Source organism: Pelodiscus sinensis, chromosome 25 (assembly GCF_049634645.1).
Source record: "Pelodiscus sinensis isolate JC-2024 chromosome 25, ASM4963464v1, whole genome shotgun sequence".
Taxonomy (NCBI): domain Eukaryota; kingdom Metazoa; phylum Chordata; order Testudines; family Trionychidae; genus Pelodiscus; species Pelodiscus sinensis.
Window position 1 is genome coordinate 1,404,593 of NC_134735.1, and position 27,008 is coordinate 1,431,600.

A 27,008-nucleotide genomic window follows, 5' to 3' on the forward strand; every position below is an offset into this window, starting at 1 on the left:
TAGTTTTCAGATAGGCACATTGAGGCCCAGAGGAGCTAGAGTTAGTAGAAAGCTGATTTTTTTTTTTCCATGGACTACACTGTCCGCAAAGTTTCCCAAACTTCCATTCCCATTTCTAATCCCTGGAACTCACCTCCTCGGTAGTGGTGGTAAGGATGAAGGCAGTTTCTGTTACGTTAGTTAAATAAGAAAAGATAAAGCTAATGACGAGGAAATGACACACATTGTGGTTGTCAGGTGCTTGCAGACCTATTAACTGAAAACTCCACCATTCTTCTCGCCATTGATTCATGGTTAGAAGATAACATGGCTGCTTTAGAACAGACAGGTGAGTCAGGGTCTCTCTGAATTGCTCAAGTTCCCGTTGGGATCTGTTGGATTTACAGTAATCTTTAATTATAACTTGTAATTGCTTTAGGATGGATTATCAGGGTTGCGGTCCATTGCTGCATGTTGCCTAGTAACATTCTCGTGTGCTGCAGCAGGGTCTCTTCTGCGAGTTGCAGGCTTTTGTCACCACGAAGTAAAGGCCCGTGGTTAGAGTGTTTAAATGAAACCTGCCAGCCAAGCGCCATGACATTTAGCAATACAAATATTACGTAGAGTGACTCCCCAGGCTCTTTCCAAACGCGTGGGCTTGAAAGGGCCCCGGCGTGATGATCGCTCTGTGGCAAAGCTTTTTAGTTCGAGTCCCTCATTCTGCTCTTCAGCAGGGTTTGTGTGTGGATTTAAGTGTTTCAAAAATATAATTCAGGGCCCGGTACTGACCTTGCACCAGTTTTACATGGGTTGCAGCTCCCTTTGGTGGAAATCAGGAATGATTTCAAGTCGAGTAAGCAAGAGAGAGCAGGAAGTGCGATAAGCCCTCGCACCCTCCTTTTACTGCCTCTTCCTCCATAGCTTTGGCTGGGAATTGTTTTTCAGGGTGGGAAAATACACAGCAATGGACTGCAGGTAAGAAATCAGAACCGGCGCTAATTTCACTGTCCTAAAAGGTTGGCGGCAGAAAAAGTCAGATCGTGTCTGATCCGATCTACCAGGTTAGAAGCTGAAAAGGTCAGATCTTATCTGACTGCAACTGATCTTCAGCAAAAAGACAGAGGAGAAAACTTGCCCGTTTGAGTAACAGTGGGAAGATTGTTAATTTAAAAAACAAGCAACAAAAAAGAGGGAAAAACCCCAAATCTGCTGAAATCCTCTAACTTGGACTCTTTTAGATAGTGTGAGAGTTTAAATATTTTATAGGGAGCCGATGGGTAAGGATTTTCTTTTTTAAGCAAAAGAGCCATGAAAGTGGTTATCTTGTAAAGATAATTGCTTTGTATAATGTTCATAGGAAGCTCTTGAAATGGACTGATTGGTTGGCATATTTAAATTTCATCTCTTAGGCATTTACTAATTACCCTAGCCTAGATGGATAAAACTAATCAAATAGCTGCTTGGAAATGCTCTGCATTTTAAAACCAAACTGGGCTGACAGGAGGCAAATGTGAGTTTGATTTCTTGCTGATCCTCTCTGGTTTTACAAGTAGATTTAACCCAGTGTGTTGTGTTAAATGCCGATTCTGTTCAATCACAGCGGAGGTGTTGTGCATGTCCATTGCCAGGGTGGAATATTTCTTGGGCTGTTTTGATCTCGGCCTCCTGTGCCCTGAGGTTTCTCCTTTGGTGCGTCAGTGACCTACCTAGCTCACGCAAAGGGCAGATTGCTTCCTGCCGCGGTCCCATTGGCAGCCCAAAGCCCGCCACGCCACTGCATGCCAGCCACGCCGCTGTGCTCAGTGGAAGGTGCCTGCTGTCCTCGTTGCTGAAAGTCGAGCTCCCTAGCACTTGGACAGGGCTTGCCCAGTTCTCTTGTCCAAGGTGGAACAGAGTCCTGGACTGGAGCCACCAAAGCGCTGCTGTAGCCAGGGACCTATGGAAGCTTGGTGTGGCGGGATTTTTAGAATCCTAGAGCTGGAAGAGACCTCAGTCCAGCCCCCTGCCCAAGGCAGGACCAAGAAAACTCAATCAAGCCAGCCAGGACTTTGTCACGCTGAGACTTAAACACCTTTAGGGATGGAGATTCCACCCCCTCCCTCGGGAACCCAGCCCAGCGCTTCCCCACCCTCCTAGGGAAATAGTTTTTCCTGATGTCCAACCTAGACCTCCCCCACTGCAACCTGAGCCCATAGCTCCTTGCCAGGACCGGCAACATTTTGGCACCTGAGGCGGGGAGCTCAAATGACGCCCCCATGCCCCCTCGCTTGGGCCAAAACTTTGGAAGGTCTCAATTCTGCCTCCTTCCTGTTCTACTCTCTTGGGACTGCTCTGCTACCTGCCCCAATAAAGGAGAACTAGCAACTTAAAACGCCTTGTTCAAAAGTTTTGAGTAACACTTCCCTTGACGCCTGAACAGCAGATGTAACTGGTGTGCCGTGCATCTAGAGGGGAGAGAATGTGTATGTACCAGCAGCAGACACAATTTTCTACACTCTGGGTCCTAGTGCTTCCCCCCCCCCCCCCCAGTCTGGCACCCGAGGCGGCTGCCTCAGTTTCCTCATGGTAAGGCCGGCCCTGCTCCTTGCTTTAATAGATCTTTATTGATCAGGGTGGTGCTGGGGAGGTTACGGGGGCTAGAGCCACCCAGAAGTTGGCCGCAGCACTCTTCCCCCTGCGGCCACCGGAGGAGTAAGCCTGGGCAGGGGGCTGGGGTGCCCAGGAGAAGTCACTGGGCCGTGCCACAAGGGCAGGTGGATGGTTGGGGGCTCCACACAGCAGCCCGGACTCTTGGGTCCCATCCCAAGCAGTTGCTGCTCCCCATGGGCTCCCCCAGCCCCGGAGCTGGGTCCTTCCACCCAGGAGCTCTTAGCAGTTCTGAGAGCTGCCTGGCTCCGACTTCTGGCTGCTGGCGTGGCCACGGGGCAGGGATGGGAAATCTTCTTTTTTTTTTTTTTTTTTTGGCTGGGGGCCACTTCAAAAATGTGTGCGGCCCTAGGCCGCTCCAGAAGGGGCGGGGCCTCAAACGGAAGGGGTGGGGCCAGGATGCTTCCGGGCTTCCCCACCTACAGACAATGATTGGCCTGGGGGTGGAGGAACCCCTTTGCCCCCCTCCCCAAGGTTCCCACTAGACGCCCATGCCCCTCCCCCCCAGACCAATCAGGGCCTGAGGGCGGGGGAACATGCGAAGCCTCCTCCCACCCTGCCAGGAGCATGTGGCACTTCTAAGCACCGTGTGCTCCTTGCAGGGCAGGGGAAACTTCACATGCTCCCTCTGGCCCTAATTGGCCTGGGGCGAGGGTGCGGCAGGGCCTCCACAGGCCAGATCCAGCCCGTGGAGGCCCTTTTGCCCACCCATGCCACAGAGGACATTGGGCTGCGGGGGGCAAGGGTGGGTGCTCCCCAGTTTTCTGTCTGGTCCGTCTTGGTTCCTCCACCGGGAAGGCGCTTGCGCCGCCGCTGGGTTTGGTTCACTAAATAAACTTGCACAAAGTGCGTTGATGTTCATAGAAACAAATGTGCCCGAGTCCAGCGTGGCCAAGCAAATGGAAAGCAATGGGGGGGGGGGGGGATTCGGCGGCAGCGTGGGAACTGTAGGTGCAGCCCCGGTGTCTTCACTGGGCTTCAGCAGCACGAGGCGTGTGGGGCTTGTCGGTGTGAATGTTGGATGCACCGCAGGGTTTAAAGGGCCAGAGTCGAAGGAGGTGGCCCAGCGCAGTAAAAACGGCTCTTTACACCCTGCGTCGTCTGAACACGTCGCCTCCCATTCCCCCCCACTCCCCGGTCCAGCAAGGGCCAAGGGAAGGGTTTAGGGCACAGGGATACTTCCCCAGCCCCTCTCTTCCTAGTGCAGCCGTCCCCCTGTGGTCACTCTGCAGTAGAGCGGTCTCTGATCAGTCCCCTCCCTTTGCATGGGATGGAAGACAGTCCCATTCCTGGCACCACCAAACCTGGCCTTGCTTTAAGTTACAATAAGAGGAAGCTGCCTAGTAAATGTGGTGGTCCCAGCTCTTCCCTTTTAGGAGAAGTTCTTGAATAAACGGCCTGCCGGATGGACTCCTGGATAGATGTACAAACTCTCTACGATATATTGAAATGATGCATTTACATTGAAAATGGAATGCACTTCATTGTGAGGCTGGGTCTCTTTCTGGGAAGTGAGGTGGACGGTGCAGCTCGGGCAGGAAAGACAATCTGACAAGTTTAATTGTAACTTGAAATCTGCGCTGTGAATCAGCGGCGAGGCTGGGTGGTTGTACTTGAGGGTGAGAGCGATAATTGTCTGTCAGGTGGTGTGCGGCACAGCGGTAAATACACCCTCTAGAGGAAGGAGCACTTTGCATAACATTCCTCTTTGTTTTAAAGCTTGATCTGGCGTGACAAAGCGTCCCCTTTTAACACTGACACCAGAAATCAGACTTGAAAATCGTAGGCCAGGAGGGGACCTGGAGAGGTAGGACTGTGTTCTCCTGGCCCTCCCGCATTCTGATGTGCAATTAATCCCTCACGGGAGGGGCTGGGTTGGTAGAACTGTGCAGAGATGTTTGTTGCTGTTAAACTTTCCCAATTAGTACTCCTGGGCCGGTGCTGAGAGAGGCGCTCCTGATTCAGGAGCAGATGAACGCCACAGCATGGGTCTTATCACAGAAATGGGCCAGTTTTAAAACAGCAAGTGAAATTTTCCTCCCGCAAAGGAGATGACAGCAGCCTGTCAGCATCTCTAGGCAGCATGGCGAATCTGGTCCCGCCTCTGTCTGATTATCAGTCCAGAACAGAACAGCACACGAAAGTTTCAGGCTTTGCAGCCAGCAGGAAATCACTTTACACCGAGGCTCTGCAGAACCGCATGACAAATTTAACTTCATTTGCCCGTTCAACCATTTTGAAGGAGAAAAGAAGGAACCTAGCTGGGCGGGGGAGGGGGGACGCTGTCTCCATAAACAGCCTTTCGGGGTGGCATGTTAAAGAAGTGAGCAGACACTGGAGACAAATGCCAGAGGGTACAGGAATACAGCTAGTGTGAAATGTCCAGTGGTGGCACCCCAAACGCGCCTCCTTCAGTTTGGTGAACTTCTTTTTCTCTGCTGGTGGAATCGTGTCTCTGGACACTGTTAATCCATCTGCACCAGTGAGGAAAGATTCTGGGACTCCAATATACTTTGAAGAACAAATGTTTTGCCTTTTGGAGACTTAGTAGCAGGTATTTTTTAAAAATCCAGGGGAGGGGACCCCCTCGGCCTCTCTGATTTTTCATCCCAATCTCAGTTGTGCACATTGTGGGTCATAACGGTGAGTACTAGGCTGATTGCTCAGCAGTAAAGCAGAATTGTTCCAGCCAAGTGGAACTTGCATGTGTTTGCCAAGGGGGTGTTACCTTCCTCCTGGGTTAAGCTTTACAAGGGGGGAACAAAGGGTTTCACAAGCTCCAGCCTGTCTGATGTGTGGATCTAGCTACAGGAAAATGTCTTTTGTAGAGCCCCTTGTAAAATGTCTGGCAGAACATCCCCTCTTCCAGAGTACAGATTCATGCATTTATTAGGAGAGGGTAAAGATCCTTTGCAGCTTTGCTTAGCATCATTCAGCTTTTCCCAAAAGCGCTACTATAAAAATAGTAAAACAATGAACACACCCTGTTAAAGATAAGACTGTCGCTGGAAAACAGCATCGACCTAGAAAAAACGAAAACCCTGAGTCATATGATTGATGCAGACTCAAGTGCCTTTTACAGGAGGTTGTTGCTCTGTTGGTCGTTAAGTCTTCGCTTCCCAGAATCAATGAGCTCTAGTGACTAATTCATCCCACACAGAATTTATGAAGCCAGAGTGACTTTACTTATTCATCCAAAATTCCTCCTTCTGGTGGGGCTGGAATCTGTTATCAGTCAGTTCTGCAAATGTTTATCCTCAGCCATATGACCAGCCCTGCAAAACTTTACTTTGGAAGCTGGATGCTTTTTTAAAAAGGGGGGGGGGGGCGATGTGGCTTTTTGTGCATGTGCTAATTAAGGCAGATACTGCTAGATGCTTGTTACATTGCATCTGAAAAATGTACAGCTGGAGAGGGAAGGACAGAAAGGAAATCAAAACAGCTAGAAGAATTCCCATTTTATGGAGCCAGACAATAAATACCCAAGAATCCCTAATCTGGACAGACGGATGGACAGGCCGCTGTTACACTGTTTAATCTCTCCTTCTCCACAATTCATCTACAGTGTCTAAACCTTTCACTCTAGCAAGAAGAGTTGTATCTTCTTGGGGGGGGGGGGGGAGAGAGATATATTACTGTTGATCCTCCTAAACCACCTTCCAATCCAGCATGCGAGTGAATCCCAAGGCTGGAGTTAAAGGAGGACTTAGGGTGAGACCAGTCTGCCTGGAAGTGCATGGATGTAGCTAAAAGGAGGCCTTGTTTAAGGGACTGCTTAGAAACTGACGAAGGGCCTTTCCCTTTGAAGAGAGGAGTCTTGTCGGTTTCTGTCCCCTGCCAGCAACAGCCCAAAGGGGAAGTGGTCGGAAGCAACATGTCCATGTTGGACTCGTCCCAAGCCCGGTGCCCTCGACTCCTCCCAGGAAGATGCGTTCAGTGACCTGAGGAGGCTCTTCCCGCCACAGACAGCTCTGGGGTATTGAATTGTGTTCCTGGAAGGGGTCTCTGATTTCCTGCTCCTGCTGGGGCCGGGCTTCCCTGCAGCTGCCTGGAGAGGTTGCACTGGGCCTTGCATTCCATCCTCTTGCACAGCACGGGGATCGCCCGGAGCGAAAGCGGAGGCTCAGCTTGGGCGTTAGGGAACGTCGAAATGGGAGTCATGTTTGTGTTAGCGAAAAGCAGCTGATTTTATTTCTCACGACGCTATTCTGGGGGGCATGATACACCCCGTCTTGCTTCCTTGTCAGTGCTGTTTATACGCCAGCGTCTGGCCAATGCTCAGGTGGGATTGTCACACTAGAGTACCAGGTGGGTGGCTCATTGAGCGTTTCCTTAGGACACTAGAAACTAAAAAGGTAACGTTTCTAGGGGATCGAGTTTGGACCCATCGGGCTTAGTGTTTCTGTTTTACCCCGATGGAATTACCTTCATGAAATCTTGGAAGTCTTTGGCTGAAACAATAATTCAAATAATTTAATATTCCCAAAATTCTCGATTGGCTTGACAGCCAGGTATTGGCTATTGAGGTTCCACTCGGGCACTGACTGTGTTATCAGTCGCAGACTGCACCCCGGAACCGATGGGTCCATCCTGCCAAGCGTGATGTGCCCTGGTGTCACGCAGGCGTGGGGCGGAATGCCGCTCTCAGGCAGGAGTCCTGTGTCCTCGGTGCACTTTGTTGATGATTCGGGAGTCGCCAGAAGATGCAGGACTCTGCACTGGTGGAGGTCAAGCACTGCGTGAAATCTGCAATGTAGTTCACTTGAATGTTTTCGCTAACGACCCCCTCCCCCATCTCTTGTTCCAGATGATGAAGTTTGCTTGGGATAACTACAAACAATTCGCGTTCGGGAAAAACGAGCTGCGGCCGCTGACGAAGAATGGCCACATCGGTAACATGTTCGGTGAGTTGTGCTGCACGTTCCCCTTTCTCCTCCTTTGCTCTTGGTGCGGGGAAGAAACATACTGGGGCATGGGAGGGCCCCAGTTCACTGGAGCCCCATTGACCTGGTGTCTAATCTGCCACTGAGCTAGGCAGCAAATTCCCTTCAGCTCCTTGGAAAATCCCAGCCAGGATCACTCTGTCCAGCACAGACGCAGAGCAGTTCCCAACCGGGCCAGTTCCCGCACTAAACGCGGAGTTAATCGCCACCTGGAAACTTTCCGTTTGTCTCCACTTGTTACGTCAGGATCTGACCCAACTGGCTTCTCTTTTGCTGCTCCACTGCTGAGTGGGGATGCGGACTCCTGAAATAGACTAAGGGAATCGATATTCAGGACTCTTTGCGCTGTGTGTTTACTGGCTCGTGCAACTTCTCTTGCTGAGTGGGGGAGGGGGGTAACTTCATTGTCAGGGCTAAGCCGGCGTGACAGGCCTCTGCAGGCATCCCGAGAGTGCAGGAGCCGATGATGCTAAAGGAGAGGCAGGGCTGGGCGTCAGACCTACTTCCAGTGCTGCCATCGAGTCCTCCTGGCGTCTCAGATCCAGCGCTTTGCTTTTCTGTGCCCGCTTCTCCATGTGAAGCGGAGGTCGTGCTTGCGCCAGGAGGGCACGGGAAGGTTACTGCACGGAGAGGAGTTAAGTTCTTTAGGTTTCTTGGGGGAGCCGGAGCTGAACCGACAGTGCCACTTGGGAAGGCCTGCACTGTGCCTGCCCGCACTGTTCATGGCTCCCGTCGCTGCTGTCCCCCGATCCCGTCTTCAGAGGCGCTGAGCTCACTCGCCGCTCTCCTGCAATCCCCAAACCCTCCTGCCAGTTTGCTCAGCATTTGCCCTCGCTGCATCGCTCGCTTGGCGTTTGGTAACGTCCCCGTCCCAGTGAATTTGTGGGAATTCCTTATGGAATGCAGCTGTAAACCAGAGAAGCTATGGAAAGGCTGGGTGCGTGTTTGTCCTGCTATAGCGGGTGGCTCTTAGCTTGCTCGAGATGTCTGGGAGGGCTCTCAGGGAACACGCTCTCTGGAGCAGAAGGGTTTTCAGGCAGTCGCTGAAGAGATGCTACATGGAGCCTTTCATACTGTTTAATGTGCTTCCCCCACCCCCTCCCAACGCTGCTTAGTAAAGCAATAAACCAGCAAGCAGCCTCGCGCCGCGCATCCCTGCCCTATTGAAATGCAGGTGGAAACGGGGGAATACTGGCTTTTCTCATAATGTATTTTGATTCCAAACCACAGATGTACTGTAGGCAGCCCTGGTACTCTCCTGCCAGGAGGTGTCAAAATTCAGCTGAGACTTTACTGCAGCTGCTTGCTTCTGTGTGGGCGGAAGGACACCTTTTAGGGCTATTTTAGAAAATGTTTGTGTGACAGAAACCTGTTCAGGTCCTGGAAGGGTGGTAGATCTTCTCCCTGGTCGGTACACGATGCTCACTTGCAGCCGAACTGCCAGCCAAGCGGGGGATCTGCTTTTTCAGCAAATACGTTTCTGCAAGTCAAAATAGAAATACATAGTGAGCATTCACCTGCCGATGCCGGTGGCTGACGCTGGCGCACTGACCGGTTTGCGCCGGCCTGCCCATCTCCACAGCCAGCAGGGAGCGGACACGAGGCTCTGCTGCCTCCGGATTTATTTCCTTTACTTCCCCCCCCCCCTCCTCCTGCAGCTCTGTGTACGAGGCCGGCCAGGGCTGTGACAGGGTCTCGGCTCGTGTTGTCTGCCGTTTGCGACCCCCTTCAGGCGTGGGCTGCGGGGAGAGAGCCCCCTTCCTGCCACCCAGAATTACACAGAGGCCAGGTTTGGCTGGGGGAGCATCTTGTCTGAAGTGTGCGTGGCACAGACACGGAGACGGGGTCCCAATGTGGCCTGGTCAGACGTGGCAAATTGTACTAATGTGCCACACCCTTCTCATGTCATCGGCTTGTGCCAGGACTTCCAGTGTCCTATGGACGGCTCGTGTGAGGAAGTGATACCCTCGCTACAATAACTGAGGGTCTCTAGAGCTAGCCAGAAATAGCCATGGGCCAATGGTAAAGACTCTTGATTGCTCTCCAGTGTCTTCGCCACGTCTCCCGTACATCCTGGTCTCCCAGGCGCCCTTGCGGGAGGGAGGGAGGAAGAACTCGGTGGAGAACACCAGGGATGTCAGTGCGCACATTTACACGGTTCACCAATAAGCCTGGGTGGTGATGCAGAAGCAGCAGCACGGGGGAGGGGAGCGGGCAGGAGCTGGTGTTCATGAGGAGCCGGCTTTTAAGCAGGCTTCTTGTGAGCACGGCTGCCTCCCCCGCACCGCTGCATCTGATAGAGGCAGCAGTGCTGGGGGACAGGCGGGAGCCGGCTCCCCACGTGTCTGGCTCCTGTGGAGCTGCATGCCCCCTACGCTGCTGCAGTGGGGCAGGGGGTTATGCGGGAGCTGGTGCTACAGAGGCAGCAGGGAAGAGGGGGGGCAGAGCCCCCTCCCCCCCACCCCACGGGTAAACATGTAACCGGCACAAATTTCAGCAGCTACGTGTTTCCAAATGAAGTATTTTTCCGCCCCCTGAGGCCGCCCTGCTCTTAGGCGCGCTGGGCAGGATCCCTGGGAGCGAGGCCGTCGAATCGCCGACTCCCACAGCCGGGCGCAGGGAGGAAATAAACCCCAGCTGGTGCCGCGTTTCCCGCACACGGGGGCTTTTAGAACTTCGGAATTTTCATGAGTCTCCGTCCTGAGAGCCGCGAGCGCCGAGCGACTCCGGGGCACGCCCAGGGCGGGTGGGAAGTCGCCTGTGTCGGTGGCTGGGCAAGTGCATGTAGGTGTGGGGCAGGGGCGTGTTCGGTTCCAAGTGTCGCTTAGATCTGCGTGACCGAACTGTCCAACCCCTGTGTTTCAATTTCCCAGCCTTTCTGTTTGGCGCTAAGAGCCGGAACCAATCGATGCTTGTACGTTGAGACCCTCGCAATAAAGGTGCTAGAGGAAGGCAGAGTTGCTCGCTCGCAGGGCGTTGGAGACCGTCGCTGCGATAATTCTGTTGTTTAATGCTAGTTATCGTGTCTGCTCGCTCGCTCTGTCATAGCTGCTTAGTTTTTGGACAAAATATTTTTAAGCTTTGCTTCGTCTTTCAGAGTTATATGGTATGGAAAACAAGCTGGAGACCGCTTTAGCTCACCCATCAATTATCACTTACGTTTTAATTGCTGAATCTTTATTACAGTGATAAGTTAAGGAGTTGGGGTTTAGCTGTTCCATGGTGTGTGCGGTGCTGGCAGCTAGACGACTCTCTTGATGTGTGTAATAAATACGGCCCCTCATGATGCTGTTCTGGAGCCGCTTTTCAGGATCTAACAGCATTTGAATGTCCCAGTCTTCGGGCAGGAATCGCCACGTCCAACCAGCTCTCTTCTCGAACTGGCAATTGCATTTAGCACCTAAAGGTCTCTTGTGCGGGCCCCTCTGATGTGAATCTCCGTGACACTGTCACGTCGAGGACACAGGCAGGTCGCAGCAGTGGCAGGCGAGGCTCTGGCAGCAGCTCGGTCTAAACGGAAGCGCAGGCGGCCTGGTAGTGCTGCGTGCTCAGCTGTTTGGCGGCAGCGTTCAGCGGGGCTACAGCCCCGGGATCCGTGGTTCCTGGACGACGAGCGGCCGCCTGCCTGCCCTCAGCTCGTTCCTTGGCCGGGAGCGTCTGGCGCCGCACTGACAATTTGTTCTGCTGATGTTCCCGGCCCCAGCTGCTGGAAATGGGGCTGTTTCCAATCCTGGCTTGCACGGGGCTGTCATGCCGGGGGGGCGAGCGAGTGAGGAGAGACGTGGCATTTCATGGCGCGCTTTAGAGCGGTGCCAAAATGAAGGTTGTGGAGGCTGGAGTGCTCCGTGGGAGGGATGTTCCATTTAGTCCATTGACTCTCCGTCGACTAGATGATTAGTCGATATGCCGGAGAGCTGTAGCGCGGCGTTAGCTCCTGGCCTCGAGCGCTAAGCCCGCTCTGGCTCTGCCTAGTCAGTGTATTAAGAGCTTGCCAGCTCCGAATGCGTTTAAAAGGCTGGTGCGCAGCCGGGGGTGACTCAGCGCAAGCCGAGACCGCTGATTCCCGGCTCGCGCCAGGTGCCCCCCACTGCGCCTCTGCTTTTTACATGTATTACGAGCCAGCAGGCTCTTGCGTCATTTAAAAGCAGCACAGCGTCTGAGACTGGGTGCGAGCTGGGAATCGGCTGAGCCCCAGCTCATCCCATTCCCTCTCCCCCTCTGCTGCCCCTGCCTCCTGGTGGAGATGGGGCTGGGGGAACCGGCTTTTAAGCCACATTTCCCCCCTGCATCAGCTTCTGCATCCCCCCTCCCTTGCTGCCTCTGATAGGGGCAGCAAGTGGGGGGAGAAGCGACTAGTCGAGGGACAATCCGATAAGCTTATGGGATAGTCGACTAGTCGCTTCCATCCCTCCTCCGTGGTCAGTGCCCGGGCCAGCTTTCCAGCCCTGCCTTCGACGTGCCCCAGCCCTGCCAATTTTGGGAGTGGGTGTTTTTTATGCGGACGTGACTGTATTGGCCGAGGCCGTCCCACTGGGCTTCCTCAGCATTTGTGGCCAGTAACTTTTGGTCACCACCAACTAGAGCTTCTGAACTCACATGAGGGCTGTTAAAACGTGTGTAACCGTGGGACTGTTGGAAAGTTCAGCCGTTACACGCAGGGCGGCAGCGGGCTCCCCAGGAGCCTGCGTGTGACCGTTCACCCATGAACCGTGCACGTGGGTTCACTTTCACGCCCCTAACTCTTACAGGTTACTCAGACGTTACAGGCTCTGTGTTCCATTATCTGTCCCTTGGTCCATCTAGTCTCCCTCCTTGAGCCGCACACTTAACAATACATGCAGCGATTAGAGGTTTTGCAGTGTTGTGTAGCTGTGGTGGTCTTGGGATGTTACATACCAGGTGGGTGAGGGAGCATCATTTTCAACTTCTCTTGGTGAATGTCCTTTGTTTGTGATTTTTAGCAAGGAGGTAGGAAGGGAGCAGTCAGCCGAGCCGAAGCAATAGGCATTCGTGTATATGTATTTAACTAGAGACGTGCTCGCGACAAGACAAGAAACATGTGCTCGCCCTGAGGAGTTGTTTGGTGCCATGTTCCCTGTGATCACAAAAGTGCAAAGCCCTGGAGTGTCATTTTATGTGATTAAAACAAAAATAATAGTTCTCTGAATTTGCATCCAGAATTATTCCCTCTGTCACATTATGCAGTTTTCTTCGTGTGCTTTTTAAGGAGAGAGACGTTTTTTCCACCTCTGCAGAGCTAATGAAGATGTTTCCGCTCTTCCTGGAACACTGTGAGCCTGCTTTTTTTTAAGTAGCTTATTCCAGTTGAATGTTTTTAAGGAAGGATGTTTTGTATTTGTACTGTCTCTTTCTGCTGCCCCTGAAAGCCCTGCTTCCTGTCTGTGTGCAGCAGTGATTCAGGATATCCCTCCAAACGGCAGAGCCAGGGAGTACTTGTTAATATAAATCATCATTTCAGTGCCCCCTCCCCCCAGCCTGTCGGGGATTGCGCCTGAGGAAAGGTGGCTCGGCTGTGACCTTCCGACAGGCCCATCCGTGCAGCCCTTTCCCCTCCAGGCCGTGGCAACCGTGGTGTTTCCTTCAGACGCTGGAATCCTTGCTCTGCGGCACTTGGGCCGGGGAGTAAAACGCTCATCGCGTCAGGTGAGCTCAGGCCGCCTTGGTTGTCCTGCGGGGCAGGGTCACTACAGCCCTCGCCCGCCTTCAAGACTGGTTGGTGCTGTGAGCCGCGTGGAGCGAGCCCGGACTGCTCCGGTAGCCAAAGGCCTCTTGGCGCACGATGCTCTGAAGACTTCCCAGCGGGATCCGTGCCACGGCTGCTGCTATCGCTGAATTCTCGAAGCCGCGAGGCGCCTGTGAGGACAGTGCATCAATCAGCGTGAATTGTTAATGGGAGTTAGGTGACTGCTTATGCGTGGAAAGGCCATAAAATACTCCAAGCATGAATGTGCTGCTATAAACACAAGCCAGAGCCCAAAGCCACCCTGCGAGACTTGGATTGGCCACGCAGGGAGCTAGTCACACCCCGTCTCGAGTCTGTTGCAGAGCCGGGGGAGTCCCAGCTCCTGGTGACTCCAGTCAGGCATGGCCTTAGGGCAAGGTGGTTGCGCCTTCAGGGCCTGGCGCCTGCCTGCCTAGCTGCTCGCTCGCTGCCCTGGCTGCTCTCTGCCTGGCCACGCGGTGCAGCCAACCACAACATGCCACCTTGGGCCCCACCAGCTTTTTGACCGGACCTGTTTCCCGTGAACTTTGCATCACACCCCTCGTGATCCTGTTACAGGGAGTTGTGCAAACATCGGATTGGACCCATGTGGCCTTCCCGCCCCTGAATTTAGCTTGCAATTTCTGGCTCAGAAAAACCCACCTCCCCAAACCCAGATTGCTAAGATTTTTGGCCCACGATGCAGACCCCAGAGGTTGGTGTGCGTTTGAGACCCTGCTCTTGCATTTTAGTTCAGCCCTTTCGCTGCAAGGGGGCAGCTGTGCAGTGTTGGCTGCAGGGTTTTGACAGTAGAAAGCCAGGCAGACTCGCTTTACCTCAGCATAAAACCATGAATCATCCCTTGTTTCCTCCGCTTGATGAACTAGCCGGGGATCCTGGGCTGAGTTTTGAATTTAATGAAGCTAAAACCCAGGCAAGTCTCTTCAAATTTGCTGACACATTCTGCTCAAGGGAAAAACCAGCTCAGAAAACCAGCTCGTAAGACTGGCCAGACTGGAAACGGGATCGTGAGCGTTCGGGGACACGACCCCCTTCTTCAGATGAAGTGGGCTGTGCCCGCGAAAGCTCGTGATCCCAGCCACGTTTTTGTTAGTCTCTAAGGTGCTGCAGGACCGTTTGTTGTTGGTTTTCCATTGCAGACGAGCACGTGGCCCTTCAGAGCTTGGGCCTAGAGAGCGGCATCCAGTCGCCAAGCAGAGTACAACAGATCACCCCCTTACGGCTCCTCTGTAACCGAGGCCTCACGCTTATACGAAGCACACGGGAGGTTTGTCGGCAAAGGCAACGCGCCACGTTTACTGAAAACCAGGTGGCCCATGAGCCTAGGCGAACTAGGCAATTGCCTAGAGCTCCGCTGGCCCAGGTGCCCGATGATGACATCACGGCCATTGACAGCCGTGCAGGGGGGTGCCAATTGCGCCGCCTACCTGGGGCGCCAGCTGCCATAGCCAGCCTCGGGCCGCTCCTTCTGAAAATTCAGCATGAAAAGCAGCATTGGCATCCGCATGCGCTGCCCGTGGCCTGGTAGTCACCGGTCTGTCATGGCCAGGCAGGGTCAGGTCCATCGGGGGGACTCCACTTTCTGCCTGGTGTCATCGGCCCAGGGTTCAAGTCGGGCAGCTCTGATCTTGGAGCTGGTTCTCAACCAACTTCCATTTGGACCCCAGTTAAAACCTGAGTCCTGCTTAGCTAGACCGTAGCCAATTATTGAACTGAAGGGTAACCAGTAACATGCTGCTTGAGTGACCAAGCCCCCCCCACCACCTTGATTGATTGACACTTAGCAAAATTCATTATACCGCAGGCAGCTCCTACAGGCAAACGGTGGGAAAGTGGGGCCATAAGGATTCTAGATCCCCGACTCTGGATAAGTTTTGCCAGACAAACTGAGTCTTCTGTCTGGTGCTTAGTGGGCGCCATTAGGAGAGAAATGTGAGTTTCAGCTCATGGCTGCCGCTCTTCCAATCTGGCTGCAGACAAAGGCTTCTGGCCTTCCTGTGTGGCTGTAGAAAAAGGCCTTCTCCTTCCAGTGCCCCCTCCCCAGAACTTAAACCACAAAGGAGAGTTTTGGGGAGGTTCGCAGAATACAAGGACGTACGCTAGCGTGCAAGAAAGGAGCAGGGCTGAAGCCGCCCTGCAGCCTTGTAGACAAGAGTATTAACCGATGCTGGGCTGGTTCTTTCTTGGCGCCTGGGAGACTTTTATTTAAAACCACGAATCTGATTTTAAAAAATGGTAAAAAAAAAAAAAAATGTTTTTTATGGATGTTGTTTGTGCCTCGTTCTGGATGCTAATTGTCCAGTTTCCCCCAATATCCAGCCTCTGATTAAAAGGCAGCCGGCTGACAATGGGTGTGGTTGGACTGCGGGCTAATCCTTTGCGGTGTTATGGAGATGATGGTAGCAAATCTGTGGCTAAGGCTGCATTGAAATTTGCACTTAAGCAAGACTGAAATCAACATGCAACATTAACTCCTGCCAGATGGCCGGCACACCCAAGGCTGGCTGAATTGCAGTGCAGAATTTACAGAACTGAACAGCGAATGTAGAGCAGAGATCACCCATCTGTAGACTTCCTTCTCTCTCTCAAATGTTTAGACAAACTTCTCTTCCAGGCACCGTGTGCAATCAGATGCTGCACTTTCTCTCTCTCTCTCTCATACACAGCCACATACAGTGTAGCTTAGGAAAGTCATAACAACCCTATATTAATCATCAAAAGCCACAGGCCTGTAATTAGTGAGCATCAGCGTTCAGGCTGTACAGTAATTGCTCGACGTGGGGGCTGTGGGTGGTTGTAGAGAGTCAGTTTAATTCGAAAAGAACTGACAAGTGGATCGGGGTGTTCAGGGTACTGGTGTTTTACACGTTGTGTTGGTGACTTCGGTGCCTTGGCAGCGCTGATTCGGTGAATTGCTGTGTTTTGAGGGGGGAGAGCACGTTAGGCTGTTATTTCACACCTTTAATTTGGGCCGGCCCTGGAGTGTCCCCTCATGCACTGCCCAGCTGTCTGCGAGGAATACGAGTGATCCCAGTCGGGGAAGGGACGTAGGCAGGTGAATATTCTGACTGACCCCATGTCCTGACCCTCAAACCTTTTCCTGAAACTCCTTTGTGAGCAGATACTGAGCATGAGGTCCTTGGAATATAGCGGAGCCATAACACGGTTATGTCTGCCATAGCCTGCTGCTACCAGCTGCTCTTCTCACTCGAACACACCGAACGTGGCCTGCGAATGTGTTCTCAGCAGGGACGCTCTGTTTCATTATCTCCTGTACATTTCACTCTACAGCCCCTAACCTGCGGTTGAATGTTCCTGAACGTGCTTTTGCAGACTCTGAGATCACCAGATTCACCGAGATCGTTATTTAATACTTTATTACTGTCATGGCGAGGAGCCCTGGTCACAGACCGGGACGCATGGTGCTCTGTACAAACAAAGAACCAAAGAGACAGTCCCTGCCCAAAGATGTTTACATGGAAGGAATGACCTGGATGTGTAGGGGGTCATAGTTTGTGTGATGTCTGATTCCTGAAGCTGAATTATGTCCCTGCTTGTATTTTTATAAACATGGACCCCATTGTATGTTGAAATACTTTATGGTGTCTGGCAGTGCAGCTTTTCAATTCTGCATTTGATTTTCCCTTGTCTACTCAGAAAGGAAGGAGGGATGTAAATTATGTAACAGGAAGCCCATTTCTTCTCTCTTTATTTTTAATTAGCCGCTATATGTCTGTCTTTCTTTTTTTAATGAACTTCTAAGAAAGTAGGTAGCATCCAGAACTGGTCTGTTAGCTTTTAATCTTAGGGCTTGACTTTTTATCGTGGTGCTACCCAAGTGCCTTGTAATTTTTATTCTCATGGAATATTCATCTAGATTAGTGCAAGGGTGCCTATTTTTCATTCACCCTAGGGTGATCCCATGTAAAAGTGCTTCTTTTCCAGCATTGTGTTCGGCATCATTTCTCTAGGTATCTTCCTTCATTCTCTGTGTTCTCTCATCTTTCTGAAACATGCCTTCTTTTGGCATCAAAGAGACGAAACTCTCTTGTCCCATTTAATACTTACTTAACATCATCCCATAGGACATTAACTTTCATATCTGATTTGTCAATGATTTCTAAGCTAGCTTCACGTGGCAGGCTCTTGAAATCTAAGACTCTAACAATGTTTTAAAATATTCTCTTTTGAGATTAAACTTCTGGTGTGTGCTCTCCCCAAAAGATAAAAAGCGGGGGGGAAAAAGGGGTGGGGAGTTTTTTAAAGAAAATGTATTCAGCCTTTTCTGGAGTAGTCAGCGGCGTTTTTGTTCAGATGTTTTATGTTGCTTTTGTTCTCAAAAGTTTTAGTGCACAGTAATGTGTGCTGTATGTGATTTCCCCAATGGAAAAGCAGTCATGTTGGATTCAAGTTATAAATGGATTGAGGAAAATGTAGATGAAAATGATATAAATGCCTGGCTCATACCAGTTGCAATGGGCATTGTATATGGTTGCTCTGATTTATGAAGCTGTAGTTAAAAATACCTAAACATATTTCCATTTTTTGCCACGGTGCTTTTATTTGAACACACAGTCACATGCAACTGTATTTTCTTCTGGAAGAAATACTGCGCGGGTACAATGTTCTGGTTGAAACTTTGTACTCCGAAGTCCCTAAATTCCAAGCGATGGTATTCACAGAAGCCACGCTCGGCCATATTGCACCTGTGAATCTCTAAACACCGTATACACAATGCTTTCTTGCACGTGGTAGCAAATAATTCAGGGCTATAGGAACTAAGCTTTGAGTTTTCCCCTGGGAAGAAGGTAGAAGGGCTTCCATTGACTTGGCTGAAGTCATGTATTTGAGGACAAAATTTAGCCTGGAGGCATTAAAATTAGCGTTATAATAGCACAAAGTGTTTCTTAGGCCAGGCTGGCTGAGCTGTGGTTGCTGTGAGAATCGGTGTTTTGAATTTCCCGGTACCAAAGCCCTGCTGTAACACTGTGTTAATGCAGCGTTTGAGGTGCGGGGGGGCGGGGGTGTCCGAGCAGTTTCAATAGAGGTTCCTTCCATCGCTTCCGCTCTAGCCTGTCTCCAGATGGCTGAGGAGCTCGTTGGGGCTGGTGGCTCCCAGTGAGGCTATTTGGAACCTGGCAAACTGGGGCCCAAAGTCTGTTTCTAGTTTTGCAAGTTTTAGGGGGAAGCCGAGACCCATCTTCCAGCAGCTGTGCCGGGGTGGGCAGCACTTTTGGCTGGGGGGCCACTCCCAGGATTAGGTAAGTAGTCAAGGGCTGCACTTTTCTTTGATATTGATGGGGGAGGTGCAGGGCCTGGGAGCTCCGGATAGGGACTTGGAGTCCAGAGTATGGGTTCAGGAGAGGATTCTGACCTGGAGGAGGGGTTCCACCCTCTGGGAGGGAGGCTGGGTGCAGAAGGGAGCTCAGGGTTAGGGGATTGGGGATGCAGGGTCCGGAAGGGGTTTGTGACCTGAGGCAGTGGGGGTGCCAGGGTCTGGATGGTGACCTGGGTGCAGGGTCTGGGTGCATGCGCGGGGGTGCAGAGGTTTAGGGTTTGAGCTGTGATGGGAGCAGGACAGGGGCAGAGAAGGCGCTGGGGTGCCAGAGGCAGGCTCTGGCTCGGAGGCACTTACCGTAGGTGCCTCCCGGCCAGCAGATCCCTCAGGCAGCTCCCTGCCTGCCACAGCCCCTCGCTCTGCTCAGAGTGGCCGGCTGTGGGGCCCACGTGTCTCTGAACACTGTAGCTGGAATACTTTGTACACTGTGCGCCACAAACACAGCCCAGGCAGCTCCCATTGGCCAATTTCCAGCCAATGGGAGCGGTGAGATTGTGTTGGGGGCAGGGACAGAACACAGAGGCCTGCCCCAGGCTGGCAGCTTTCAGCGAAGCACATGGCCTCTGCAGTCTGTCGCTTTTAGCAGGGGGCGGGTCAGGCAGGGAACCTGCCCAAGGCTCCTGCAGGCCAGATCTGGTGGCTTGGTGGCCTGGACAAATCCTGCATTCTCTATTTTGCCTACTCCTGAGTCCGTAGCTAGCATCTCCAGGCACTGCCCCTCCCCCCATTCATTGGTGCACGGAACAACGGCATCACTTTTGTGTTTGAATGGAGAGGGAAGCTTCACCCCTGCCCTTTGGATTCAGCTCCAAGCACCAGATCATCTCTGTTGTTTATAAACAGGTCGCAAGAGTTGAGTTCTCGGGCCCCCTACGTTCGAGCATCACGTAGATGGGTGGTTTTCCTCTCCCAGAGCAGAATGCGCGACCCGCTCGCCACGGTGCATTGTCCGGCCCATTCGCCGACAGAGAAGCATTGTCTGTCGTTACAAGCTGCTTCTTTCCTTCCCTGTCATAAGGCATCTGCCACACGTCCTGGGAGCTGGCAGGGCACTGTCTTGCTGGTTGTTTTAGCGACGTCTCGCTTCAATTCAGAGATGAATTAGCAGCCTCTGCTCGTTAGCTGCTCGCTGTGTCGTGAAGTCCAGGGATGGTTGTTGTGGATGGGGTGAGCGTGCTCATGGGAATAGGCCTGCTGAGGCCCCTCTCCTCACGTGGCACAGTCTCTCCATGTCGCATGTGAAGAAGAAATTCAAGGTGTAGAGTTGTTGCCCTGAGCCAGTCTGACAGTCCCTTCCAACAGACGAGAAGCAGGAAGCTTTTTGCTCCAGCTGTGTCTGTTGTCCCCTTGCCTAGCCTGTATCAGAGGGGTAGCATGTTAGTCTGAATCTGCAAGAACGAGAAGTCCTGTTACACCTGATTGTCCACAAAAGTGCATGCTCCAATAAATCTGAGAGTCTACCAGGTGCCACAGGACTTCTCGTTGTTCACACAGGCTAGACAAGAACCAACGTCTCCAGCCACACGCCTCGCTGGTTGTTAAAGAGCCTCCGGTTGCAGGAGACAATCACGTCAGTTTCACTGACATCCAGGCCTTGTTGCCCAAATGAAACAACCAACGTGTCTCCCAAAGGAGTCTCTGTCATTGTTTTCAATTCCCACTGGGCGCCCTGCAGCCCACGGTCCTTCTTGCCGGAGTAGGACCTACAGGGCCAGTCCAGCCAACTTCTCTCTTCAGAAGCTCTTGAATGGAAAGGAGTTGAGCGTGGGCTCCAGGAGGCTGGGGTAATTAATAACGCAGTACACCAGGTACAGCGCCTCTCCGCAGAGGAGCCTCGCGGGTGGAGAAGCTGAGCCGCAGAGGGTTACAGTTTGGATCAGACATGCCTGGACTCGGTCCCACCTTGCCTGGTAATGCAGGTGCTTCTGTGCTGGGCATTTAGCTTCCATGTCGATGGCCTCCCCTTTTCAGTGCACAACAAGGATATTGTCACCCGGCTTTGGCCACGCCGACCTCCCCACTGTCAGCTTTCTAACTTTCCTTGTTCTGTCCCTCCCTAGCACCCAGCTGCCCTGCTTCAGAGAGACTGTGGGGACTTCATTGCCACTGACCGAACCCTTGGGGGCTTGAGGTTGGAGTGGCTTACAATTAAAATAACCACCGCAGCTGGAGGAATCCCTGAATTTAACCCTCGCACCCGAATAGCTACAGCTCCTGGGGCGCTTTACTGTATTTGCCTAGTAGCTGTGCAGCACAGTTGCTGACACATGCTGTGCAGTGCAGGTAGAACTGTGATTCATTAACACTCCCTGTGAATTCAGAGGATCAACTCCTGGTGACAAAGGAACACAGATCGAGCGGTCTAGTAGCCAGATGTTTGGGCAGACCTCCTTAGTGCTCTTTAGAACTCTTCTTATTCCAGGGGGAAGCTGAGTCTCCTCGGTTGCAAACAGCTCTCTCAAGTCCTGCCAACTTTCTGTAGCTCCGTACGGTGAGATGTACAATAGGGCGTCGCATTCCCCAGCCTCGTAGACTCAGATTATCGACCCTCCTGTTTTCTCTCTGTCTTGCGGGAAATGATCTGGGCTTTTATTCTTCCTCACTTTGGGCAGGAAGGCTGTAACTTCAGAAGTGCATCTCTCTGCCTTGATATAGGAGTGCACTGGTTGGGCTGGTGGGTTTGAGTGAACACTCCAGTGAAGCAGATGGATTTCTGATGAATCTGCTAGCTATGTCTCAGAGCTTCAAGAAAATTAATAACTGCTTCTGCTACTCTGCAAATGTTCATCTAGCTGATTGTATTTTTAGTGCATGTAGGAGATACAATATTTGAGGGTTCTAGCTTTTAATGCAAGCGCAAAAAATAGTACAAAGAGGAAAAATATGGAGGAGACAAACATTTTGAATATAAAGTCTTGTGTAACGCCAGCAGTGGTGTCTATTTGGAATGGTTTATTTGGAGAGCGGAGACGAATGAAGCTGCTCAAAAGCAAATAGATGTTTTTATTTTCAGGAGAATGTGCTGATAAGAATGAAATGGATCTTTTGTAGTTCTTAGACTGGTTTTTGTCTCCTCGGTCTCTCTGCAGTGGTATTTTATTGCTCTGATGTAGTCTGCTTAAGGTAATGTAAACTAAACAAAGGGAGCAGAGTTACACTCATATCTCTTAAGTTCACCGACAAAACCATAATAGAAAATAAATTGAGTGAAGGCATTGACTGTGTTCTAGTGTCATTGACAGTGCAGAAATTCTGCAGTGTATAGAATATTGTCCCAGTTCCATTGATGTTATGGTAGAAGCAGTTTAACGGCTGAAGTAGTAGGATGTAAAGGGACAGTTTAATTAGGTCTTAATTCCGAATTTCCATTTCTTGGTGAAAAGGTCTGAAAACTGTTTGGTTACATTTGTTTAGCTTTTGTGTTTAATTGACACATTCTGTACTAGCACTCTGCCCTCTACTCAACGCTAGTGATGGGCGAGAAGTCATTAGCAACTGGTTTGGTCCTTCTGGTTATTTGATCAAAGACTTGCTTTCTCTTGTCCCACCTCTTAACATTTCTGAATCTGCTCTAGATTCCGATTATGCCACTCAAAAGTGGTTTATCAGGAGCAGTTTCCATATTAGAATGCAATTAACAGGGTGGAAAAGTGAACCCGGGCGCTCTGGACTGTAACGTTGACACTGAAGGCAACACAAGGTTTGATGACGAACCGATTTAATTTGGGTGTAAGTTTGGTGGGCTGGAGCCCTTGTTAGCTACGTTTGTTAGCCTTCCGGCGCCACAGGACTTGTCGCTGGTTTAAACTAACAGATGCTTGTCCCAGGACTTTATTTTAGCTCTTATGTGCCTGGATGGTGGGGGAGGGAGGGAGTGAGTAGCGAATTTGCCAATCTTAAGGCGATTTCAAAAGAAAGGGTGGCGCTCGGCCTCGTCACATGGCTGACAAGTTTCAGGCACCAAAAGTTTGTTGCAAGGAGGGGGGAGAGAAAAATTCTTCTCCTTCACCTTTGAGGCTAAGCAATGCTCTTCAGTTGCAGCAAGTGAGGTTTATGCTGGATATGAGGAAAAACTTCTTGTGCCGTGAGATTTCAGAATTGCCCAAAGCCCAACAAGCTTCAGTTTGCTTTACTCTGGCAGCTGTCTGAATTGTCAACCCCTCCGTGCCGACCCTCCTCCCGAGTTGTGTAACGTGCTGCCACCACTGGCAGGCCGTCATGACCTGAGCTCGTGACCTGAGACCCAAGCCTTTGCCTGAGTCATGGGGCCAAAAGATCCAAAGTTCAATGGCCTCTGAGCGCTGTTCGTCGGCAGCATCGCGCTCGTGGTTTCTTTGCTCGAGTCGCAGGCTGTCAAGCCCCTGAGTTTTAGTTAAAACTGACTTGCTCTCTCCAAGTCTCCGGTGGCTTCGATCACCTGAAGAAGGAGCCTTGGAACTTGGCTTCTGCCCTCTGCCCTGCTGCAGCTCCCCGAGGTGCCGCTCAGTCGTGTGTAACGAGCGCGCTCTTCGTCTTCCATGGAAACAGCCCCCTCGTTCCTGTTCCAAACGGGGCTTTGGCACTAATTCTTGTTTTGACAAATACGATTTGACATAAGAATAGTGGGAGTCGGGGCCTTTCACTTTTGATCTAGGTTTACATTGCCGTGATCTGGATTCCTCCCCCTTTCTCTTGTTCCTTCCAGTTGTAAGCTTGGCTATAGAGTGAGCAAGAAGCCACCTGAAGTCTCTTTGCTCCGGCGCGTTGACACAGCCCTGCAGTATGCAAGCTCGCTGTGCAGCGGCATTGGCGCCTGGGATCGCAGCGTAAGGTGTTTGCAACCAGCCCTGCCGAAAACAAAAGATTCAGTTTCTGTTCAGTGCGAATGCTGGCAGGCAACTGAGTCAGGGCTTCTGGGTCCTGTCCCCAGCTCCCCGCTCGTTCTCTCTCTGAGCTGGGTCCGGGCTCTCCGACACTCTCCATTAGAACGGGAGCCGCACTTACCCAGGGGCTCTGACCCACTCCAAAGAGCTTTACCCCTCGTGAGGAATTGCGGGGTCGAGTCCCCGGCCCGCCAATGACGTCCGTGTTCTGGGTCTCTCGGCGGAGGTGGCCAGGGGCTCCCGTAGCCCGCTCGAGGCGGCACCCGGATGTCACGATGTCTGCAGGGGCTAAACAGATGGGCGAGGCCTCCGAGGAGACAGCGGGAGAGCTAATGGAGAAGGGGCAGCGCTCCCAAGAGCCAGCGAGGAGACGTCCCCTGGCCAGGCCTGGAGGGCCACCGCAGCCCCTTCTCCATGCGTCGGAGGCAGGAGGCAGTGTCAGCTCTGCCCCTTGCACACAGCGAGCAGAGCCAGGGAGGCTGGCTGGTCCTGCCATACCCTCCAGACCGGAGGAGGGCTGCCGAGAACCGGAGGCATTTTGGGGAGGGCCCTGGGCTGTGACACGTCTGATCAGAAGACGAGTGGGGAGGGCAGCAGGCACGGCGGGGTGGGGATGCCCAGCTGAAGAGCTAGTGGGGGAAGAGGATTCCCATTCGCGCATACGAGTGCGCGGGCGCGTTCTTCCCGTCCCGCGGGGCAGCCCCCGCCGAGCGCAGTCCGGCCTTGCCTTGTAACCGCCCCACGGAGCAGCCTGTTCGAGCACCTTGGCTAGTCACATGAGCACGTTGCCGCGCTCGGTGCCTCTTCAGCGTCCCGCAGGAAGAGGAGCCGGCCAGGTTTTACCCTGCACGAGCGCGTGGAGGGTTACGAGTCCAGGTTGGGCCTCCTTGGGGCCTGCCTGCTCCCAGATGAGGGGTTTGCTAGACCAGGGAAGGTCATTTCTGGCCCCCCTACTGCCGTCCTTGCCCTGCTGGGCTTCCCGGCTCCCTTGGGCAGCCCAGCTAGGCTGCACGCTGGGCTCTTCCCGCTCTCCCCACCCAAGCATCAGGCCGGGCTCCTGAGCCCCCACCCCCGCAGAGCACTGGGACTATCTGGTCCTGGAGTATCCGTGGCTGGACCAGAGCGTCTGCCAAGGGTCCCTGAACGTGGAAAGGGGCCCCTTCCGGGTGGGCTGTTACTTTTCATGCCCCTTGATTAAATCCTTCTGTGGCAAAAGGGGAGCGAAGTGAAATCCGTGGTGTGGGCACGTGATCTGCCGGCGGGCTCTCTCCCCGCGGCCGGCCCCCCTCCCATGCTGCTCCTGGCGCCAAGCGAGCCCTCCCCCCTCCATCCCCCCGAAGCAGGAGCGGAGCCGCGTGAATTGCAGCGGTTGAATTTCAGACCTGGACACTGGCTGAGAAGCGAGCTCCTGCTCCTCCTCACCGCGGTATCCATGCTGCAGGCTGCCCCGGCTTTCCACACTGGGGCGGTTGGTCTGGCTGCTGAGGGTGGGCCCCACAGAGGAGACCCCGGCCGGGGTAGGGGGCCGACTCTTGCTGCACTGACACTCGTCCAAAGGCTTTCCAAGCCTGAGTGAGTTGAGTTGCTGGCGTGCCTGGGACCCGCCCGCTTGGGCAGAGCCCCTTTGACGTCCGGCTTTGCCCTGCGATGGCAGCAGCGTTGTGCTGGGGGTGATGTGGATAACCCGAGTCGGAGTCTGGCAGAGCCCGGATTAGCCTGGCTCCCAGGCCCATGCCCCTTGCGACTGGCGCTGCGCCGGTCCCTTCTCTTCGCAGCGTTGGCGTGCCGGGGCCGTGTCGCAGCCTGTGTCCACGGGCCGGGGCCGAGGCCGTACCAGGCAATCCCAGCTGCTGCTTATTGAACGTGGGTGAATGGAGCCGCCTGTTTGGGGGGTTCTTTTCTGCTTTGATTATTATCGTTCATCGTGCTATTGGGACGACACAGCTGCTGTGTATTGGCCCAGTCAGTGCAAGTCTGTGTTCGCGTGTGAATGAACCTTGGGCTTCACTGTTCAGCGTGGAAGGGCAGAGAAAAATGGTTTCTTGTGTTCAGACAGGGTTGCCTGTAGAAAAGCAGGTTGGTTCAAGTACGTCTGATGGGGTATGAAAAATCCACCCCGAGCTGCAGAGCTCAGCTGACCTGCGTTCTCGGTGGGCAGCACAAGGGAAAGAAAACATCTTCCGCCAGCCTCGGGGAGGTGGCTTGCCCCTGCCGATGGGAGACTCCGTCCTGTTGGCGCAGGCAGGGTCTGCCTGGAAGTGCCGTGGCGTTCAGGTATGACTGTCCCGGAGAGGTGGCTGCCGTAGGTACATGTGGATGTGCTGCTCGACGTTCCCCTCGTGGCCCCAATGAACCCAGGGCAGCAGGACCCGGCCAATCCTCGTGGCTGGCCCTGGTGCCTCGTCAGCCCGGCAGTCACGACCCGTTAGCTCCGCCCCCTGCCTGTGGGGCTGCTCCCAGGCCCTCGTCTGGTCTGTGTCCCGGGAAGATTCTTCCTGACGGACAAGCCGTTTGCGCTCTCCTCCTGCCCTGTGGTTTGGTTCCCTCCTGCCGGGGCCCGGCACCACCGGTTGTGGCTGTTCCTGCCCGGTGTTCCCGGAGCATCCGTCCCGCACCCGCCGAGACCGCCGCATTAACGTACTGTTGGCGGGTGAGAAGGCAGCTGAGTTAGGGAGTGTGGCTGGGACGTGGTGGGGGGGGCAGAAATAACACTAGCTCTGTCCTGCTGCCTTCCTGGCCATCGCTGCGGGGCCCGACACTCGGGGGGTGGGGGGTCGGTTTGCCCTGCATGCGCGGCACCCCCACTGGGGGGGGGAGGGGTTGGTTTGCCTGGCATCCAGCTGGACTTGCCTCCTAGCACCTGACTTGTGATTCCCAATCTGTGTGTGTCTTGCCCCTGACCCTAGCTCAGGGGAGGGCAAATTCCCCCCTCCCCCGCGCTCTAGCTCCATCTCTGACTGCTGGGTCTGGCTGCCCGTGATCCAGCCCAGGTGCACAACTTAGATACAACTGTGAAGCCCTTGGCAGCCCTAGAATTGTTACAAATTTCATCTTCCATCGGCGTGGTGCCTCTCACTTACCTGTCGGTAGATGTTCGAAATGGGCGTCCGTCTGTCTGTCTGGCAGTGTGTTCAAGCGCTCCCTCCAGACGCTAGGAGCTAGGACCACCGAATTCCGCAGGCAGCGCCCTCTTGTCCTGGCGTAAAGCCAGCCCGGGAATGGGAACACGGAGGGGAGGGGCAGAGACGTGGGACATGGTGATGCTGAGAGGAACCGAGAGTGTGGCCAGCAGGCCTGGGGCTTTGGGATTTTGCCTGCCAGCACACTGGGTAAGTGGCACCCTTGGGAGGGGGGAGGAGGAGGAGGAAAGTCCCTGCCGGGGGAGGAGAATCCTGCCCTGAGCCCCCGAAATCCCCAAGTCCTGCCCTGACTCCTGTGTCGTTCCCCCCCCCCGTCCTCCCCCTCCCCCCACACACACACAAACCGCCAGCCCCGAA

The 27,008-nt window shown here is 53.3% G+C and overlaps 1 protein-coding gene across 1 annotated transcript in view; it reads left to right on the top strand.

The window, feature by feature from the left end:
- MAN1C1 (mannosidase alpha class 1C member 1) overlaps positions 1-27,008 on the top strand; it is a 70,679-nt gene that overhangs the window by 18,844 nt on the left and 24,827 nt on the right. Inside the window, 1 exon segment of the mRNA XM_075908919.1 lies at positions 7,433-7,529. Within this exon segment, the coding sequence (XP_075765034.1) occupies positions 7,433-7,529 (97 nt within the window).